Source organism: Acanthochromis polyacanthus, chromosome 2 (assembly GCF_021347895.1).
Source record: "Acanthochromis polyacanthus isolate Apoly-LR-REF ecotype Palm Island chromosome 2, KAUST_Apoly_ChrSc, whole genome shotgun sequence".
Taxonomy (NCBI): Eukaryota; Metazoa; Chordata; class Actinopteri; family Pomacentridae; genus Acanthochromis; species Acanthochromis polyacanthus.
The window spans coordinates 48,432,639-48,453,676 of record NC_067114.1 but is presented as its reverse complement, the minus strand read 5'-3'; the positions used below and the strand labels follow the sequence as shown (position 1 = coordinate 48,453,676).

Below are 21,038 nucleotides of genomic sequence, written 5' to 3'. Positions count from 1 at the left end.
AGGTCAGAGTTTATACTGAACTACATTCATTCTTCTGAAGTCCCAGACACATGGTCTAACCCTACAGATCAGCTGCAGGTAACTCAAACCAACAACAGATTCTTTCTTTATTACGCTGTCATTTATTCTGGAGACTGAGGTGGAATAAATACTCAAGTTATTTTTGGAAATTCACCAATACTACTGATATTGACCTGAAGGCCTTTGGAGAAAGTAGACCTGTCTGAAACCTCCAAGTAGTTTTACTGAGCATGAACTTCATCTGTGAATGTTGTGCTGTGGGATCTACTGTGTTTCTGTCAGATTATTGTGTGTTATGGGAGATAAAACTGTGGGAACATTACTGTCTGGTGATGGAGCAGATTCTGGGATGGAAGCTTCTATGCAGGTTGACTGTACTTAATTTGTTCAAAGTAAACTGTAAAGTTCATCAGGAACAGCATCTGGTTCTGGAGGACAGTTGGGCTGAACAAAGGTTTACTATCTGAGCTAACGGCGGTACCTCCAGCTCCAGGTTCCACCGGCGCTGGCCGCTGTCCACACGTTCAATCAGAGGCTCCCACACGGCATGGACCTCATTAAAGTAGTTCACCTGCAGACAGGAAGCATCAGCTGTAGTAAAACACATCTTTTGTTTTCTCACGACTCAGAATCCCAGATTCAGTTTAAACTCAGACTCCTATTTATCCTGATCACCAAATGTCACTGACCACATCCAGATCCAGATCTGGGTTCGGGTTCGGGTTCAGGTTCAGGTTCAGATTAAATGGTCTGCATTTATACTGTATAGAACTTTTCTACCTTAGTGGTACTCAAAATGCTATCCAATGTGTTTTTCATTCACACACCAACAGAGCTACCATCAGCAGAAACTCTGGGTTCAAACCCAAGGACACGTCCCCAGCGGTGGGGACCGAGAGTTACTTTAAGGCTTTAGGTTCAGGGTTTAGTTTAAGGGTTCCAGGTTTAGTTTAAGGTTTCAGGGTTTAGTCTGAGGGTTCTGGATCAGTTCAGGTGAATATAATGTTAAGGTAAAGATTCAGGGTCAGGTTTGGTTAATGTTGAAGTTAAAGTTCAGGATTCAGATGAACATTCCTGGTCAGGGTTCAGGCCCAGATCCGGGTTTGGGATCAGGTTCCTTCAGGTTTCATTCTCACCTCCAGCGTCATGTCGGCTTTCAGCTGCAGCAGAGACGACCAGTTTTTGGCCGATCCATTAAAAGAGGACTCAGCCAGCAGCAGAGGGACGGTCCGATGACCCAAACCAGACTCCAGAGTCACCTGAACCACCTGAGGACCAACAGCACCTCATTAACAGACAACACACCTGTGCAGGTAACTCTAATGTTTCAGAAAAAAGCCTTTAGTGAGAAGGTGAAGATGCGGTACCTTGACCTCGGCAGCAAAGCTCTCGCCCTCGTTGCGTCCGTCCGGCTCTCTGAAGCTCTCGGTGACCTCGGTGGCCTGGTCCACTCCCAGAAACCAGAAGTTACAGTTGCAGATGTTCATGGCGGACCACAGGTCATCGACATGAGGCTTCAGCTCCTGACTCTGCTCGTCGCTCTGCTTAGCCGTCATGGCGGTGGTTATCGTCATCACCGTGTTGAGGATGAAGGGTGAGATCTGCAGATCAAAGATAAGCTGATAGTCTCCAGTTTTAATCTACCCGACATCACGAACAGACTGACAGAAGGAAACCAGGTCACCAGATGATCCAAACAGCGTTTAACCAGTCGTTTCTCTTTTCTAGTCACATTTTTACTCCCTTTACCTGTTGGTGTTTTAGGGTTGTTACCTTACTGACGTATACATGAACACACCTTGATGATGACTTCCTCCACCGTTACTGAGCCCCTCAGTGGTTGGTTGGGGTGGGTTTTGGTTTCCAAAGCAACCGAACAGGGTCTCAGCACCTTCAGGGACAGATTCACTATCAGATAATTCTAAACTAAACCCTGAACCCTTAAACTAAACATAAATCAGCAGATTTTGCTGTTTTATTGTAAAATGAGGAACACTTTTCTGACAGAAAGTTAAAAACTTGTTGGCTTCATGTGCTACCAGATTCATATTTTAAGAGGATGAAAGGTGACTTTGCTGCTTTACTTGCACTCAAAAATCCTACAGAGGAGTCTGATATTTAATAAGCAAAACTGGTGTAAATGTATGTAAACAGCTCCCCCTGGTGGACAACCTAAAGAGCTTCACATGAAAAGCTGTTATTTCACCCTTCAAGAGGCTGAACAACCTGACAAACACACGTGTGACTCCACACGTGGTCGCGTGACGGTGTGGTCATGTGATCTTACGGTGGTGACGGCCTTGTCTTCCTTGTTCCGGATAAAGGGGCAGGCGAGGACCTTCAGCTCCCTCAGGTTGGCCCTCATGTTCTGGGCACCGTCCTCCTCAGCTTGTAGGATGAAGTCGCACTGGAACGACGCCACAAGGGCCGGAGCGTCGGCCTTCATCAGGCTGGCTACAAACACCACCTCCGGGTCGACCACCACCGCCCGGACACGAGTTCTGGCCATGGAGGCTGCAGAGAGACGACAGGAAGGACGGTTTGTCTGATGAAGTTGATCATGATGTCGTCATTGAGGTGGAGAATCAGCTTCAGGCCTGATGACCAATCAGCTGTAAATATTATCATTAATATTATTTCCATTACCAGTCGTTTGTGTTCTCAGTTAACATCATAATTAATCAGCAAAATGTAAAAAAAAACAAACATCAAAGTTTCTCTGGATCTGCTGCAAACAGATGCTTCAGTAAAGTTGAGATTATGAAAATGAACACGAATCAGCCAGAACATGATGACCTCCTGCCTCATACAGGGTTGGTCCAAACCTCCTCTGACCCAGTGGGCATGGAACCAGGACCTCTGAAGTTCTGTGGGTTCCAGGGGGTAGTACCTAGACCAGGCTAATCCTGGACCATCAGACCTGGATCCCACAGATGCTCAGTAAGATCTGGATCTGGGGAGTGTGGAACCCAGGTGAACATCTTAGCTCTGTCGTGTTCCTCGGGTTCTCCTGAACAGGTTCTGTGCTGTGTTGGGGTTCATTGTCCTGCTGAGGGTGGAACCTGGCATCAAGGACTGCTGGTGCTGTGGGGGGCGGAGGGTCGCTGAGCTGCAGGGTTTATGTGGTGGAACACATCAAACATCCACATGGATGTCAGGACTCAAGGGTTCCCAGCAAACCGTTAGATTATAAGAAGATGATGGAGGTTCTTCAGCTGTCAGAACGTTGTGGCTGACTGGTTATTTTTCAATCATCTGACTAATGGATTTCTGCAGCTCAAAACAAATAATTTTAATTTGTTTTTTGTGGGTATTTTGTTCAGATAGTATCTGTGGTGGTGTTCCTCAGTGTTCCATGCTGCCATTAGATTCTATTACTGTGTGTTCAGCCAGTCTACAGTAAACTCATCCCTTATCACTGCATGTCCCTGAAAAGACATTTTACCACCTGACAAAAAAGTCCCAACATGTCTCCTGTGTAAAAATCAGGGGAAAAAAAATCCTTGACAGTTTGGTTTCTGGTCCTCTGGACGAGGTTTGCAGCAGCACATCGTCTAAAGGAGGAGCTGTTACGTCTGTTCATTTTGATGATTTTTAACCATGAAAAACATTTACAGTCAAACTCAAGAGCGCAGTAAGACTAACAATAAGAAACCTAAACAAATCCACACAAGACTTCCATACTACAAACCAAACAGCAGCTTGTTTAATGTTACCAGAATAGTTAACATCTGAACATCTGCCAGAACCTCCTGCCATGACTCCGTTAAATAATCAAACACTCGCTGCTACATTCATTCCATTCCAATGAGAGACAGACATGGTCTGTCCAATATTCCTCTCTTTCCCAGAGAACAACAGTGTAAACTGTTCTGTTGCTGATTCAGTGTGAATGTTCTGTTTGACTACAATGGAAGAAACTCAAGATGCAACATTCCTCAGAAACCACCTCCTTAGAAGGACCTCCTCCACATTCCTTCAGCCTCAAACCCAGAGCGTGTTCTGATATTCAGAACATCCATCCATCATCTCTACACCTCTTTATCCTCCAAAGGGTCTCCGGGGGCAGAGCATATCCCAGCTGACTGAGGGTGAAGGTTCACCTGGACAGGTAACGGTCTATCAGACAGCCAGACTCACACTCACACCTACAGTTTAGAACCAGCAGGTAACCCCAGCAGGTCTTTGGACCGAAGCTGGAGAACCCGGTGAGAACCCAGCAGGGAGAACATGGAGACTCCACAGAGAAAGACCAGAACCAGGACCTTCTAGCTGTGAGGACACAGCGCTAACCACTGACCTCCCCACTCTATACAGAACACCAGAAATGATTCAGTATGTCCAAATGCAGTTTGCTAAAAATACCAGGATGTTCTCCGACATCTGGTCAGACGTAGCAGTTTGGAGTCAACGCACTTTTCTGGCCGTTCAGACTCACAATGTTCTGCATGGTTCTACACAGCATCTGGAAACAAACCAGTTTGATCCCAGACCTCAGATGAAGCTGATTCATAGTTTCAGGTGCATCATGACGTCTTCTGTCCCAGCTGGAGGAACTTCAGGACCAGAACCTCAGGACACAGAAACAGCTTCTCCAACAGCAGCTGAGCTCTTCATCAAAGGCCAGAACCCTCCAGTGATTCTGCCTCTTTTCCATGACAGACGCTAACGAAAAACAACTTTGCCAAGTATTATTATTATTTTAAGTAGTTTTTAAAATTATTTTATTATATTTTTGTTTATTTTATTTATTTATTACATAACCTTGCACATTGTCAGGAGGATAATTTGAACATTTTTGTACACTGAATATTGTAATTATCATTACTTTTATAATAGCTTAAATTTGCTTAATTTACTGTTGATATGTCTGGTACCACTTCCAAAACAGGGACCATCTGTAAGTCTTTTGAATCTTTTTTTTAATGTTCTTATTTAAAACTTTCTTCATGTTAGTCTTCATGGTTTTGCACTTAAACACATCAAATTCCTTATCCAAGAAAACCTACTGGGCAGCAAAGCTGATTCTGTTTCTGAAAATCATTGATTTGTTTGTGTTTTTAAAATAAAATGTCAACAGAGTGCATTTTTAGCACAACCTGTTCTGACCCTAACCTGTTCAACTGCACATGTATGTTCTAAGCTTCCACCACTCACTGACTTTCCTTCTCAGAGTTGACCTCTTAGATGTTTTTACAGGAAGTTCAACTGTAATTCACAAGGATAAGCAAAAATGAGAACAAATTCTCCAACAATAAAAAGAATTCTATTCTGTTAACAATCTATCAACACTTCAGTGTCAAAGGAGCATCAGTAACTACAATAAAGATAACCCCCTTCTGATCTTAGGGTTAGTTAGGGTCTTACCGGTCTTGGCGTCGGCCCGTGGATCGGCGGTATGTCTCAGTGGCAGCCTGTCGCCGGCTGCAGAAGAGGCGGTGGGAACTGGACTCTGTGGCAGCGCCTGCAGGAAGAACTCTGCGACGGCCATCAGAAACTCCACGCTGGCGCATACATAGAGTTTCTGCAGAACAGCCACCACCTCCCGCTTAGAGACGTCCTGCCGGTACGTCACATCAATCATGGCCTCTGAGCTGTCCTCGTCTCTCCGCCCCACCATCCTACACAGCAACAACACAGTGCTCTGACCGCTCACATAAATCACAACAAAATATCCTTGAATGCTGCTAGCTGACAGAATGAAACTGGTGGCTTTTATGTATAATTGAATCTGAAGTATTTCGGAGCATAAAACGGCTACAATGAGGTTTCTAGAGCTGTTGTTCTGCAGCAAAGTGATGCTGAAAATAAACAACCAAAAAGCAGCAGAAATATCAATCTGTAACCGAGATAAACTTCAGCTGAACAGAAGTGGAAGGTAAAAATCGTCCTCACAGTGGGACCTCCAACGTTTCTTCTACCTGAGAAAAGACTCACACCTGAACGCAGAGGTCATAGGACTATTACCGTGAGGTGACCCGGTCCATGCCGGTCCTCAGGTCGTCCAGTGTGCAGGCGGTCAGCACCGTGTTCACCTCCACGCTGCCGCTGGTCCGGATCCTCCCCGACGCTCTCAGGCGGTGGAGGGCAAACTCCCCGAGTCGGAGGTTCTGCTGGTGCTGGACCTCCGACAGCTGCATGGACTGGGACAGCAATCACACACAAGATCCAGAAACCACAACATTGAGCCTATCCAGCTGGTTCTGGTCCAGCAGCTTTAGGTCCAGCTAGGTTCACGACCAGCTAACCCAGGACCAACTGGACCTGAACCAGCTGGACCAGGACTAGGTCCATCCAGCTGGTTCAGGTCCAGCTTCTGGTGTATCTGGCACAGGACCAGCAAGATCTAAACCAGCTGACTAGGACCAGGTGAACCAGGTCCGGCTGGATCTAAACCAGCTGGACCTGATTCTAACCCAGTCAGCTGTACCACATTTCATCTGATACTCTTGTTGCTGACGGACCTGTTGGGGGTCGTTGTGGTACAGAACCAGGCCCAGAGACTCAATGTTGAAGTTAAACTTCATGGTTTCCGGACCTTCGTCCTCCTCCTTCTCACTCCTCACTGTCGGCTTCTCAGCATCACCTGAGCAGGTGAAACAACAAACAGGTCAGCATCAGACACCATTGGAGGTCTGGGTATCAAAGACCAGGAGCTCTGTCGGACCTGCTGGGGGCGCTCCAGCAGGTCGGACCTGCAGACCCGCTTCCTGTCTTGCACCGCTGGGCTCCAGGCTGCCGGCCTCCCCCAGATTCTCCGTCAGGATCCTGAGCAGCATCTTCAGGTCATCCTGACTGAGCTCCAGCTGCAGACACAGCAGATATTACAGACACCAGCTGATCCCAGCACAAAGAGGTGCTAGCCTAGCTTAGCACAACGACTGTTAGCCTAGACTAAAGCTACGTCCTGATGGGGACGTCTACAGAGACTACAGACAAACTGAGCACAGAGGAGACTGGAGAGGACGTATCGCTACCAGACTGTCCTCAGAGGAAAGTGTACCTTTGGTGGTTTATGCGACGACTGATTGTAAGAACAAGAGCAGAGGTGTTAGCAACAGATCTGTCAGAGCGGTGTTTCAGAGTAATGCTTTAGATTTAAATATGTGACTCGGAAGGCTGAGACATCTGGAGGGTCAGAGAAGAATTCATCTTTATGCCATCAAAGATTAAAATACTGATGCTGTTTTATGGGTATCACGGTAACATTCATATCTACTGAGCTCTGCAGTCCTCCTCCTACCTTCATGGGCTTCAAATCTCCATCGATCTCAACAGCGGCCATCTTCTTGTACCAGGAAGCTGCCAGGTTCCTCTTGATGTTCAGGAGCAAGTTCACTGGTTCCAGCAGCTCAGTGCCGGGTCGGTCCGAGACGGGGTTCATGTAGGTCCTGGAGGACAACAAGACTTTAGAAGGTTTGAAGCATAGAGTCAGTGAGAAGATCAGGTGAAAACAATCAGTTTGTCTAGATGCTGCTAATAAATTACAGCAAAGATCCTTTTGAAAGAATTCGTCTCAGTGTGCAGATGGACGCTGAAGATAAGAGACCAGAAGAACCTCATTAACTCTCCTACTCTGATGTTTCTAGAAGATTCAAGCCTCCAACTCTCTGACCTGGAGAGTTTCACCTCCGTCAGCTGAACATCCATGTTGTCAATGACGGCCGGCAGCGGACATCCGTCGACGTCCAGCAGAGAGAAGCTGTTTCCCACCGTGATCAGACCCAGGTCCATCATCAGTGCATCATGGGAGGTAGAAGACTGGGGGATGATGATGAGAGGAGCCTTCAGCCGGACGTCCATGGACAGACGGAAACTCTTCTGGGCAAAGTCTCGAACACTGGACACGGCCTTCTCAGCCGCCTGAGCCGTGGCGACGCTCAGAGCTTCTTTAGCCGTCTGGAAGTTGTTGGTGAAGTTCTGCAGAGTTAAATAAAGATATAAAGGGGTTTATTTACAAGTAATAAATAGAAGATCTACATAAATTTAAACTGTTATCACATCTTAAAGCAAAGTTAGTTTTTTAGATCTACACTATGAAAATAAAAATCTGAATTTTATGTTTGCATGACAGAAGTTTCAGGTCTAAGTAAGAACTAACCCAACAACTGAGGAATATTTTTACTAAATTGTTAAAACATATAAAGATGAATGAAAACATTGTTTGTGTTTTCAGAACTGCTGTGAACTCAACAGTTTTCTATACTTCAGCGGTAACTCTGTCATGGACTCCTCTCAGAGGTCTTAAATAATAAGAATATTGAATAATATTAAAAAATATATATCAAAATATAAACTGTAAAGATGTCAGTCGCCATCGTGGCCTGACTCCTCCCAGATAATCCAAACATGAGCTGAAGCAGGTCATGAACCAAACACTCAAAATTCAGTCCTGCAGAACTTTAATCCATAGTACAGTTTAAACAGTGAGTTCTATAAAAACTGTCCCTGAACAGGAGAACTGGCTGTAGAGACCAGGCTGAAACTAAAAAAGATGATTTCAGCTGTAAGTTTTAACATGGAGGTCTGTGAGGACTGACTCTGCTGAGTCTTGAGTGGATTTTAGAGGAACTGCAACAGTTCTAAGAGTCAATCAAACCTGAGACAGACAGCTAATCCCAGGAAGTCACTCCAACATAAAGATCCAGTTATTTGGGTCTTCTAGCAGCTGTGTGGAACTCACCACCAGAGACATGATGAACTTGTGCAGGTAAACCACCTGGATGCAGCCCACGTTCAGCTTCAACCTGCCGTCAGTTCTAGAGGTGTCGGCGTAGCCGGCGCCCTCGGTGGCGTTAGGGGTCAGGCTCATGGAGAAGCTGAACACCTCGTCCCCAACAATGGATATGGCCTGAAGGATGGAGCAGAGAGATGCTGTTAGATCACCTCATAGCAGGAGAAACGCTGAGATCAGGTAAAAACAACCATCACTCCGACTACAGGTGGCTTCCTCCTGCAGACACTTCAGGTGTCGTGAACATTTCCTGGATCGTTGCACTAATCTTTACTTTCAGTCGTTCTGTTTCATCGTTGGAGATCCAACAGCTTCACATGAACTCAGATAGAAAGAACCAACCGTTACTGGATGTAGGACACACAACAATGGAGGTTTGCTAGAACATCGGGAGAACTTCATGTTGTTGACAGTGATGTTAGGGAAGAGAAGAAGACATGTTGTCCTCTCTGAGTTTAACCAATCAGCATCAAGTTCTAACCACAAAAGATTTTCAGGGTCCGTTAGAAACACTGAACCTGGAGAAGGAACTATTCTGTCCCCTGAAAATGGCCATGAAGGAGGTTCTACAGGTATTCCTGCACTCAGAAATGCAAACAAAGGATTAGACTGCATAAAATCAACCTGCAAGTTTCTGCAGCAATAAACTGTTTCTGTGAACCACAGTCTGAGGTACTCACTAGAACCTGACAAAGTCCAGAATAACCTGCAGGACTGTAAGGACGCTCCACGTCCAGGGAGCTGAGTGGTCGTCAAATACAGTGATGATGTAGTACTGATGCAGTACCTCAAACAATATGTTCAAAGCGCTGCGTCACGTTTGTTCAAAGCGCTATGTCACGTTTGTTCAAAGCGCTATGTCACGTTTGTTCAAAGCGCTGTGTCACGTTTGTTCAAAGCGCTGCATCACGTTTGTTCAAAGTGCTGAGTTATGTTTGTTCAAAGCGCTGCATCATGTTTGTTCAAAGCACTGAGTCATGTTTGTTCAAAGCGCTGCATCATGCTTGTTCAAAGCGCTGTGTCATGCTTGTTCAAAGTGCTGCGTCATATTTGTTCAAAGCGCTGCGTCATGCTTGTTCAAAGTGCTGCGTCATATTTGTTAAAAGCGCTGAGTCATGTTTGTTCAAAGCGCTGAGTCATGTTTGTTCAAAGCGCTGAGTCATGTTTGTTCAAAGCGCTGGGTCATGCTTGTTCAAAGCGCTAAGTCTTGTTTGTTCAAAGCGCTGCATCACGCTTGTTCAAAGAGCTGCGTCATGTTTGTTCAAAGCGCTGAGTCATGTTTGTTCAAAGCGCTGAGTCATGTTTGTTCAAATATGATGCAGCACTTTTAACAAGCATGAAAGCGCTGCGTCACGTGTGTTCAAAGTGCTGCGTCACGTGTGTTCAAAGCGCTGCATCACGCTTGTTCAAAGCGCTGAGTCATGTTTGTTCAAAGCGCTGTGTCATGCTTGTTCAAAGCACTGCGTCATGCTTGTTCAAAGCGCTGCGTCATATTTGTTCAAAGCGCTGAGTCATTTTTGTTCAAAGTGCTGCGTCATATTTGTTAAAAGCGCTGAGCCATTTTTGTTCAAAGCGCTGAGTCATGTTTGTTCAAAGCGCTGGGTCATGCTTGTTCAAAGTGCTGCGTCATGTTTGTTCAAAGTGCTACATCATGCTTGTTCAAAGCTCTGCGTCACGTTTGTTCAAAGCGCTGAGTCATGTTTGTTCAAAGCGCTGCATCATGTTTGTTAAAAGCGCTTTGTCATGTTTGTTCAAAGCGCTGCATCATGTTTGTTCAAAGCGCTGCATCATGCTTGTTCAAAGCGCTGTGTCATGTTTGTTTGGACCATGAAGGACCTACAGCAGAACTGACCAACCTTCTTGTGGAGGCTCCTCGGATCCACGTTGAGAACGATGAAGTCTCGTAGGCGAGCTGAGATGTGAGTCTGAGGTCCCTGCATTAGCAGAGAGCCGTGAACACCTGAGGAACGGGAGACAGGTGAGAGCTAATCAAGACAGAGACTCTCAGGACCAGCAGCTCTCTGATTGGATACCTTGGATCTTGATGTCGGCCATGTTGCAGGTCTGGTCGCACACGAGGATGTTAAAAGCTCCCAGCGCCACCATCACCTTCATGTCGATGACCTCACAGTCTGCCGGTGACATCATCGCAGCTGACAGGAAGAAACACAAACCTTTAGTTCAGACACACAACAGCAGTGTGTTACTGTGTGTTACTGTATATTATTGTGTATTATTGTGTGCATTATTGTGTAATGTAGCGGCAAGGGGGACACAAGCCAGTGTCTTATTGTGCCGGTCCCAAGCCTGGATAAATACAGAGGGTTGTGTCAGGAAGGGCAGCCGACGTAAAACTTTGGCCAAATCAATCATGCGAATCAAATGTATGACTTCCATACCAGATCGGTCGAGGCACGGGTTAACAACATGCAGGGCGGCATGGCTCAGTGGGTAGAGTGGCCGTCTTGTAAATGGACGGTTGCCGGTTCGATCCTCGGCCCGTTGAGCTCATGTCGAGGTGTCCCTGAGCAAGACACCGAACCCCTAATTGCTCCTGGTGGGTCGTGGTTAGCGCCTTGCATGGCAGCTTCCACCATCAGTGTGTGAAAAGCGCTTTGGATAAAAGCGCTATATAAATACAACAATTTACCATTAACGATTTACCATTTAACAACGACCGACATCGGTGCTGTCAACCTACAGGGTGCCGGTGGAAAATGGTCTACTGTTGGTCGAAGGAGGGGAGGAAGGTGTGTTCGTAGGAAGAGAGAGAAGAGGAACACCTGGAGTCTAGGACTGAGAGTAGGGACTTTGAATGTTGGAACTATGACAGGAAAAGGTAGAGAGCTGGTTGACATGATGCAGAGGAGGAAGGCGGACATACTGTGTGTCCAGGAGACCAGGTGGAAAGGTAGTAAAGCTAGATCTTTAGGAGCAGGGTTCAAGTTGTTCTATCATGGTGTAGATAGGAAGAAAAACGGAGAAAAACGGAGTAGGGTTATCTTGAAGGAGGAGTTTGTTAGGAATGTCCTGGAGGTAAAAAGAGTGTCAGATCGAGTGATGAGCCTGAAGCTAGAAATCGAAGGTGTGATGTTCAATGTTGTTAGTGGGTATGCTCCACAGGTAGGATGTGAGCTGAAGGAGAAGGAGAAATTCTGGTTGGACCTTGATGAAGCGATGCAGAGCATCCCTAGAAGTGAGAGAGTTGTCATTGGTGCAGACTTCAATGGACATGTTGGTGCAGGAAACAGAGATGATGAGGAGGTCATGGGCAGGTTTGGTATCCAGGAGAGGAACGCAGGACAGATGGTGGTTGACTTTGCAAAAAGGATGGAAATGGCTGTAATGAATACTTTCTTCCAGAAGAGGCAGGAACATAGGGTGACCTATAAGAGTGGAGGTAGGAGCACACAGGTAGACTACATCTTGTGTAGACGGTGTAATCTGAAGGAGATCAGTGACTGCAAAGTAGTGGTAGGTGAGAGTGTAGCCAGACAGCATTGATGGTGGTGTGTAGGATGACCCTGGTGGTGAAGAAGATGAAGAGGGCAAAGGCAGAGCAGAGGACCAAATGGTGGAAGCTGAAAAAGGAAGAGTGTTGTATGACTTTCAGGAAAGAGTTGAGGCAGGCTTTGGATGGTCAGGAGGTGCTTCCAGATGACTGGACAACTACAGCAAATGTGATCAGGGAGACAGGTCGGAGAGTACTTGGTGTGTCATCTGGAAGGAAAGGAGATAAGGAGACTTGGTGGTGGAATGAGGAGGTGCAGGAATGGATCCAGAGAAAGAGGTTAGCTAAGAAGTGGGACACTGAGAGGACTGAAGAGAGTAGACAGGAGTACAGGGAGATGCAGTGTAAGGTGAAAGTAGAGGTGGCAAAGGCCAAACAAGGGGCTTACGATGACTTGTATTCTAGGTTGGACAGTAAGGAATGAGAGACTGATCTGTATAGGTTGGCAAGGCAGAGAGACAGAGATGGGAAGGACGTGCAGCAGGTTAGGCTGATAAAGGATAAGGATGGAAGTGTGTTGACAGGTGCCAATAGTGTGATGGGAAGATGGAAAGAGTACTTTGAAGAGTTGATGAATGAGGAAAATGAGAGAGAACGAAGAGTAGAAGAGGTGACTGTTATGGACCAGGAAGTAGCAAAGATTAGTAAGGATGAAGTGAGGAGGGCATTGAAGAGGATGAAGAGTGGAAAGGCACTTGGTCCTGATGATATACCTGTGGAGGTATGGAAGTGTCTCTGAGAGGTAGCAGTAGAGTTTCTGACTGGGTTGTTCAACAGGATCTTAGATCGTGAGAAGATGCCCGAGGAATGGAGGAGAAGTGTGCTGGTGCCCATCTTTAAGAACAAGGGAGATGTGCAGAGTTGTGGCAACTACAGAGGAATAAAGCTGATGAGCCACACGATGAAGCTATGGGAAAGAGTAGTTGAAGCTAGACTAAGGGCAGAGGTGAACATCTGTGAGCAGCAGTATGGTTTCATGCCAAGAAAGAGTACAACAGATGCAATATTTGCTTTGAGGATGTTGATAGAGAAGTACAGAGAAGGTCAGAAGGAGCTGCATTGTGTCTTTGTAGATCTGGAGAAAGCTTCTGACAGGGTGCCCAGAGAGGAACTGTGGTTTTGTATGAGGAAGTCTGGAGTGGCAGAGAAGTATGTTAGAGTGGTGCAGGACATGTATGAGGACTGTAAGACAGTGGTGAGGTGTGCTGTAGGAGTAACAGAGGAGTTCAAGGTGGAGGTGGGAGTACATCAGGGATCAGCTCTGAGCCCCTTCTTGTTTGCTATGGTGATGGACAGGATGACAGACGAGGTTAGACAGGAGTCTCCATGGACTATGATGTTTGCAGATGACATTGTGATCTGTAGTGAGAGCAGGGAACAGGTGGAGGAGAAGCTAGAGGCGTGGAGGTTTGCCCTGGAAAGGAGAGGAATGAAGGTTAGCCGCAACAAGACGGAGTATCTGTGTGTGAATGAGAGGGACCCAAGTGGAAGAGTGAGGTTACAGGGAGAAGAGAACAAGAAGGTGGAGGATTTTAAGTACTTTGGGTCAACAGTCCAGAGCAATGGAGAGTGTGGAAAAGAGGTGAAGAAGCGTGTACAGGCAGGCTGGAACGGCTGGAGAAAAGTGTCAGGTGTGATGTGTGATAGAAGAGTTTCAGCTAAAATGAAAGGAAAGGTTTACAAAACTGTGGTGAGACCAGCCATGTTGTTTGGTCTGGAGACAGTGTCCCTGAGGAAAAGACAGGAGGCAGAGCTGGAGGTAGCAGAACTGAAGATGCTGAGGTTCTCTTTGGGAGTGACCAGGATGGATAGGATCAGGAATGAGGACATCAGAGGGACAGCACATGTTAGAGGCTTTGGAGATAAAGTCAGAGAGGCCAGACTGAGATGGTTCAGACATGTCCAGAGGAGAGAGAGTGAATATATTGGTAGAAGGATGCAGAGTTTCCCACTGCCAGGCAGGAGGCCTAGAGGAAGACCAAAGAGGAGGTTTATGGATGTGGTTAAAGAGGACATGAAGGGAGTTGGTGTGAGAGAAGAGGATGCAGCAGACAGGGTTAGATGGAGGCAATTGATTCACTGTGGTGACCCCTGAAGGGAAAAGCTGAAAGGAAAAGAAGATTGTGTGCATTATTGTGTGTTACTGTGTGCTACTGTGAGTTATTGTGTGTTATTGTGTGATATTGTGTATTATTGTTTATTATGTATTATTGTGTGTTACTGTGTGCTACTGTGAGTTATTGTGTATTATTGTGTGATATTGAGTATTATTGTGTGTTATTGTTTATTATTATGTATTATTGTGTGTTACTGTGTATTATTGTGTGTTACTGTGAGTTATTGTGTATTATTGTGTGATATTGTGTGATATTGTGTATTATTGTTTATTATTATGTATTATTGTGTATTACTGTGTATTATTGTGTGTTACTGTGTATTATTGTGTGTTACTGTGTATTATTGTGTGTTACTGTGTGATAGTGTGTGTTACTGTGTGATAGTGTGTGTTACTGTGTATTATTGTGTGTTACTGTGTGATAGTGTGTGTTACTGACTGGTCCTGGCCGTCCTGTCGTCGCTCTTCGGTCGGGTGTCTCTCTCTACAGTTGTATTTCTGCCAAACGTCAGCACTGCAGACAGGAAGTTGATGGTGGACAGCAGAGCCTCAGTGTGGAGCATCAGGTCCAGACAGGTGAAGGTCACCTGCAGATACAAACACTGGTCACCTGTAGCTCACCTGGCAGGTTAACTGTAGCAAAAAGCATGGTGTTTGACAACACATATACAACATAACTCTGGAACATTTAAATGTGAAATTATTCTGTATCACCTCAATGTAATCAGATTACTTTTAAGTACAACAGCGGAGTATTTCATCTGATGATCAGAAATTAACTCTTTAATAGACAATGTATGAATTCAGGCCCTAAAGTAGAAAGCTGAAGAACCAAACCGAGTCCAGCTGTGATTCCAGTCAGTCTAACTGATGAACATGGTTCTAAAAGGAGTTGAGAACAGCAGAACGCTCTCAGTCCTGGACCTATGGACTGGATCTATCTATGTCTGCATCATGACTCCACATGGAGAAGAACTGAACAGAGGAAGAGAAACATCTGAGGAGTCATAGTTCCACTAATCAGGAGGTCTAGAAGGAGTCATAGTTCCACTAATCAGGAGGTCTAGAAGGAGTCATAGTTCCACTAATCAGGAGGTCTAGAAGGAGTCATAGTTCCACTAATCAGGAGGTCTAGAAGGAGTCATAGTACCACTAATCAGGAGGTCTAGAAGGAGTCATAGTACCACTAATCAGGAGGTCTAGAAGGAGTCATAGTTCCACTAATCAGGAGGTCTAGAAGGAGTCATAGTTCCACTAATCAGGAGGTCTAGAAGGAGTCATAGTTCCACTAATCAGGAGGTCTAGAAGGAGTCATAGTACCACTAATCAGGAGGTCTAGAAGGAGTCATAGTTCCACTAATCAGGAGGTCTACAGGGTTCTCACAAGGATTTTTTTTTACAGTGTAACGGCAGGTCCGCATGCGCAATAGCCTTCATTAAATCTCATGAGCTGCCTGACAGTTGTTCTTCATGAGAACATCAGATGGAACCAAAGTCCAGTTTTTATTTCCTGCACAGTCCAAGTATGTTTGGCTTCATCTGGAGTAACACCAGCTGATGGATGGATGACTCACGTTGATCATCTGCTCAGTGTTCTTGTAGACGGTGGAGAAGTTTGGTCCGGAGCGGTCAGCCTGAAGAAACAGGAGCTAGGTTGATTTAAACTGCACTGAGAGGGGGAAGCACACCTGAGCAGGTAATCAGATTACAGGTATCCTTACCTTGAAATACTGCACTTTGAGCAGTTCAGCTCCAGACGCCACCGAAGAACTGATGAGGCAGAGCGGCTCGCCACTGGAATCTAAGATACCAGACCAAAACTGTCCCTCATCGACACATTTAAACACACATATCCAGACAGGAGGTAGTGAACACACCACAGAAACTAGTACAAGACACCATAGAAGCCACAGAAACCAGCACCACAGGGCTAAGGTGAAGGTTAGCCTAATGCTAACCCTAACCTTAACTCGACACCATAGAAACTGGTCCAGTCAGTACAGCCTGGTGCAGCTCTGACCTGTGAACTCCAGGCACCTCATGGTGATCTTGTTGATGTATGTCGTGGCACACATGTCGTACTTTCTGACTTTGGTGTTGATGCCCAGGTGAGCGACGTGAAAGATGAGAAAAGGCGACTCCATCTGCTGCTGGGGTTTCTTCAGGGTCAGAAGCATCTTAAAGAACAAAAAGAAAAACATCAGACCACATCAGAACACACCATGTTGGAAGGACTTCAGATGCTGAGTGGACTAGGATGACATCTTTAACTTCAGCAGACTGTTATTTTCAGTCTGAAGATTAGAACCTCTCAGCTCTGCAGGTTTGGTACCTCTTGGACTTCGAAGTCGAGGAGAACATTGACAGTGTTTTCAGTCAGAGCTCCGTTGGTGGCAGCCGTTACACTGTCAAGTCCTGACTGCAATAATCCCGTCCCCACCTGCTGCCCATGGAGCTCCACCTTCTCTGTGGAGGGAAACATTCCAAAGATGTTTAAATCTTCTTGTGCAGTCCAGCTGGTTAAATACAGCCATATGAGTCTGAATGAATCATGTGTTGAGTGACCTTACCTTGGGCTACTTGTCTTCTGACATCCATAATGTGCTCTTTGCTTCCCTCCCCAATGTTCTCCACCAGAATCTTCATCAGAACACCGAGGTCTTCCTCACCCAGACTCATCTGGCAGACACACATTCATGAGTTAATATGGAAAAGTTGCAGCTCAGTTTAGACCACATTGTAGAGGGACCTACATCGAGGGACCGGAGGACTCCCTGGACCTGCACACCAGGGATCTTGGAGAACCAGAAAGCAGCCAGATTTCTGGTGACGAGCAGCTCTAAGTTGATTGGCTGAAGGATCTCGATGTCTGGCTGAGAGGAGTCTGGCTTCAGTGTGGTTCTGCAAACACAGCGACATCTACTGAGCATTCGAATGTCTGCTGGTCTTTACCAGGGTCTAACTCTCTGAGCCCAGACGGTCTGACAAACGTGTTGTCTCACAAAGATCTCCAAACCTGTTGATCCGTGGCTTCATGTGATTCAGTTGGAAAGATTACCAAATCTAAGTTCACAGTTGTAATATTTAATCAAAATTACTTCATTCAACACATTAAAATGTTCCAGTAGTAACGTGTTCTCAATCTGATACCATCTCCTCGATAATACACACTTAAAGTACATTCAAGTTTTTGTTATCAAATAATTATCTCTGAAATACATGAAGAACATGTTCCTTAATGTTCTGTGGGTGGAACCTTGTTGTAAAACTCCAGTGAACCCCTGTCTAAATGTAGTTCTAGAGGGTAAATGTACAGTGCCTTGTGAAAGTATTCGGCCCCCTTGAACTTTTCAACCTTTCGCCACATTTCAGGCTTCAAACATAAAGATATAAAACTTTAATTTTTTGTCAAGAATCAACAACAAGTGGGACACAATCATGAAGTGGAACGAAATTTATTGGATATTTTATACTTTTTTAACAAATAAAAACCTGAAAAGTGGGGCGTGCAATATTATTCGGCCCCCTTGCATTAATACTTTGTAGCGCCACCTTTTGCTGCAATTACAGCTGCAAGTCTCTTGGGGTATGTCTCTATCAGTTTTGCACATGGAGAGACTGAAATTCTTGCCCATTCTTCCTGCAAAACAGCTGGAGCTCAGTGAGGTTGGATGGAGAGCGTTTGTGAACAGCAGTCTTCAGCTCTGCCCACAGATTCTGGATTGGATTCAGGTCTGGACTTTGACTTGGCCATTCTAACACCTGGATACGTTTATTTGTGAACCATTCCATTGTAGATTTGGCTTTATGTTTTGGATCATTGTCCTGTTGGAAGATAAATCTTCGTCCCAGTCTCAGGTCTTTTGCAGACTCCAACAGGTTTTCTTCCAGAATGCTCCTGTATTTGGCTCCATTCATCTTCCCATCAGTTTTAACCATCTTCCCTGTCCCTGCTGAAGAAAAGCAGGCCCAAACCATGAGGCTGCCACCACCATGTTTGACAGTGGGGATGGTGTGTTCAGGGTGATGAGCTGTGTTGCTTTTACGCCAAACATATCGTTTTGCATTGTGGCCAAAAAGTTGGATTTTGGTTTCATCTGACCAGAGCACCTTCTTCCACATGTTTGCTGTGTCTCCCAGGTGGCTTGTGGCAAACTTCAAACCAGACTTTTTATGGATATCTTTGAGAAAAGGCTTTCTTCTTGCCACTCTTCCATAAAGGCCAGATTTGTGCAGTGTACGACTGATTGTTGTCCTATGGACAGACTCTCCCACCTCAGCTGTAGATCTCTGCAGTTCATCCAGAGTGATCATGGGCCTCTTGGCTGCATCTCTGATCAGTCTTCTCCTTGTTCCAGGTGAAAGTTTAGAGGGACGGCCGGGTCTTGGTAGATTTGCAGTGGTCTGATACTCCTTCCATTTCAATATGATTGCTTGCACAGTGCTCCTTGAGATGTTTAAAGCTTGGGAAATCTTTTTGTATCCAAATCCGGCTTTAAACTTCTCCACAACAGTATCTGGGACCTGCCTGGTGTGTTCCTTGGTCTTCATGATGCTCTCTGCACTTTAAACAGAACCCTGAAACTATCACAGAGCAGGTGCATTTATACGGAGACTTGATTACACACAGGTGGATTCTATTTATCATCATCAGTCATTTAGGACAACATTGGATCATTCAGAGATCCTCACTGAACTTCTGGAGTGAGTTTGCTGCACTGAAAGTAAAGGAGCCGAATAATATTTCACGCCCCACTTTTCAGGTTTTTATTTGTTAAAAAAGTTTAAAATATCCAATAAATTTCGTTCCACTTCACGATTGTGTCCCACTTGTTGTTGATTCTTGACAAAAAATTCAAATTTTATATCTTTATGTTTGAAGCCTGAAATGTGGCGAAAGGTTGAAAAGTACAAGGGGGCCGAATACTTTCGCAAGGAACTGTATACTGACAGTCCATAGAAACTTTGAGGTAGAAATGTAGGCAGAATTCTACTTGTAGGGGGGTTGTAATTATTCATTGTGGATTTACTGATGATCTAGTGCCCTGGTAGTTGAGATAATGATGAGTTGTCATTTTGTCATGATTCATTGCACATGGGTTGGTCACTTTGCAAAAGTGAACCAAATACACACCAAGCAATACTCAGTGAGTATCTGCACAATGTGAGAATGGGTTCTGAAGGCCTATATAAAGGCCCAAAAAAGGCCACCATTGTTAGTCCAGTGAACAGCATCATGCCGCGTCTATCACATGAACAACGTCTCCGGGCACTGGGTATGGTGGAGGCCGCTTTGAGCGACAGTGATGTATCCAGGCGTATGGGCTGTTCCCAACCCACAATCAGAAGCCTGGTCCAAAGCATGCGCCGACGGATTGCTGCCTGCATCCAAACAAATGGAGGCCATACTCGGTATTGACTGTTGTGACTTTGTGTTTGGCAGGTGCCGTTTTCTTTTGTGAAATTCTTTATTTTGAAATCATTCTTGAAACTTTAGATTTTTGTTTCTGTATGCCAATATGCTAAACAAATGATTCATATGAAGAAAATCCAGTTTGGGGCTTCAAAATAAAAATTATGTTGAAAAATATGGTCTCAAAGTTTTTAATGACTGTCAGTGTAGTTTTAGAGAGAAAATGTAGTACTGGGGGGTAAACATAGTATTAAAGAGTAAATGTGGTACTCGAGGGTAAAGGTAGTATTAGAGAGTAAACGTAGTACTAGAGGGTATGTAGTATTGGAGAGTAAATGTAATACTGGAGTGTAAATGGAGTACTACAGAGTAAATTTAGTACTGGAGGGTAAATGTAGTATTAGAGGGTAAATGTAGTACGAGAGGGTAAATGTGGTACTAGAGGGCAAATGTAGTACTAGAGGGTAAATGTAGAGTTTGCAGATAAAGGTAGTACTAGAGGGTAAATGTAATATTAAAGGGTAAATGTAGTATTAAAGGGTAAATGCAGTACTAGAGGGTAAATGTAGTACTAGAGGGTAAATGTAGTACTAGACGGTAAATGTAGTACTAGAGGGTAAATGTAGTGTTACAGGGTAAATGCAGTATTAGATAGTAAATGCAGTATGAGAGGGTAAATGTAGTGTTAGCGGGTAAATGTAGTATTAGAGGGTAAATGTAGCATTAAAGGGTAAATGTAGTATTAGATGGTAAATGCAGTATTAGAGGGTAAATGTAGTATTAAAGGGTAGATGTAGTACTAGAGGATAAATGAAGTACTTGAGGGTAAATGTAGCATTAAAGGGTAAATGTAGTACTAGAGGGTAAATGTAGTGTTAGAGGATAAATGTAGTATGAGACGGTAAATGAAGTACTTGAGGGTACATGTAGCATTAAAGGGTAAATGCAGTACTTGAGGGTAAATGTAGTGTTAGAGGATAAAGGTAGTACTAGAGGGTAAATGTAGTATTAGACGGTAAATGTAATACTAGAGGATAAATGTAGTACTTGAGGATAAATGTAGTAGTCGAGGGTAAATGTAGTGTTACAGGGTAAATGTAGCAGACCTGTTTACCCCTCCAGAAACCAATGTGTAGCCTTTAAGTCAAAATGTGTAATCTTGAGAAGTGAATGTGTAATAACATGTGTAATGTATCGCTGACCAATTTCTTCACAAGCCACACAATACCTAACATTTTCAAAC

The 21,038-nt window shown here is 44.8% G+C and overlaps 1 protein-coding gene across 1 annotated transcript in view; it reads right to left on the bottom strand.

Annotated features, from left to right (window-relative positions):
- The window catches only part of LOC110963021 (intermembrane lipid transfer protein VPS13C), a 104,373-nt gene that overhangs the window by 25,142 nt on the left and 58,193 nt on the right, over positions 1 to 21,038 (bottom strand). The window contains 21 exon segments of the mRNA XM_051941096.1: positions 503 to 592; positions 1,158 to 1,289; positions 1,389 to 1,622; positions 1,820 to 1,912; positions 2,309 to 2,535; positions 5,389 to 5,642; positions 5,989 to 6,155; positions 6,486 to 6,607; positions 6,689 to 6,827; positions 7,265 to 7,412; positions 7,637 to 7,941; positions 8,705 to 8,872; positions 10,612 to 10,715; positions 10,789 to 10,908; positions 14,822 to 14,969; positions 15,957 to 16,016; positions 16,104 to 16,183; positions 16,403 to 16,559; positions 16,715 to 16,848; positions 16,953 to 17,061; positions 17,136 to 17,283. Of these exon segments, the coding sequence (XP_051797056.1) occupies positions 503 to 592; positions 1,158 to 1,289; positions 1,389 to 1,622; positions 1,820 to 1,912; positions 2,309 to 2,535; positions 5,389 to 5,642; positions 5,989 to 6,155; positions 6,486 to 6,607; positions 6,689 to 6,827; positions 7,265 to 7,412; positions 7,637 to 7,941; positions 8,705 to 8,872; positions 10,612 to 10,715; positions 10,789 to 10,908; positions 14,822 to 14,969; positions 15,957 to 16,016; positions 16,104 to 16,183; positions 16,403 to 16,559; positions 16,715 to 16,848; positions 16,953 to 17,061; positions 17,136 to 17,283 (3,139 nt within the window).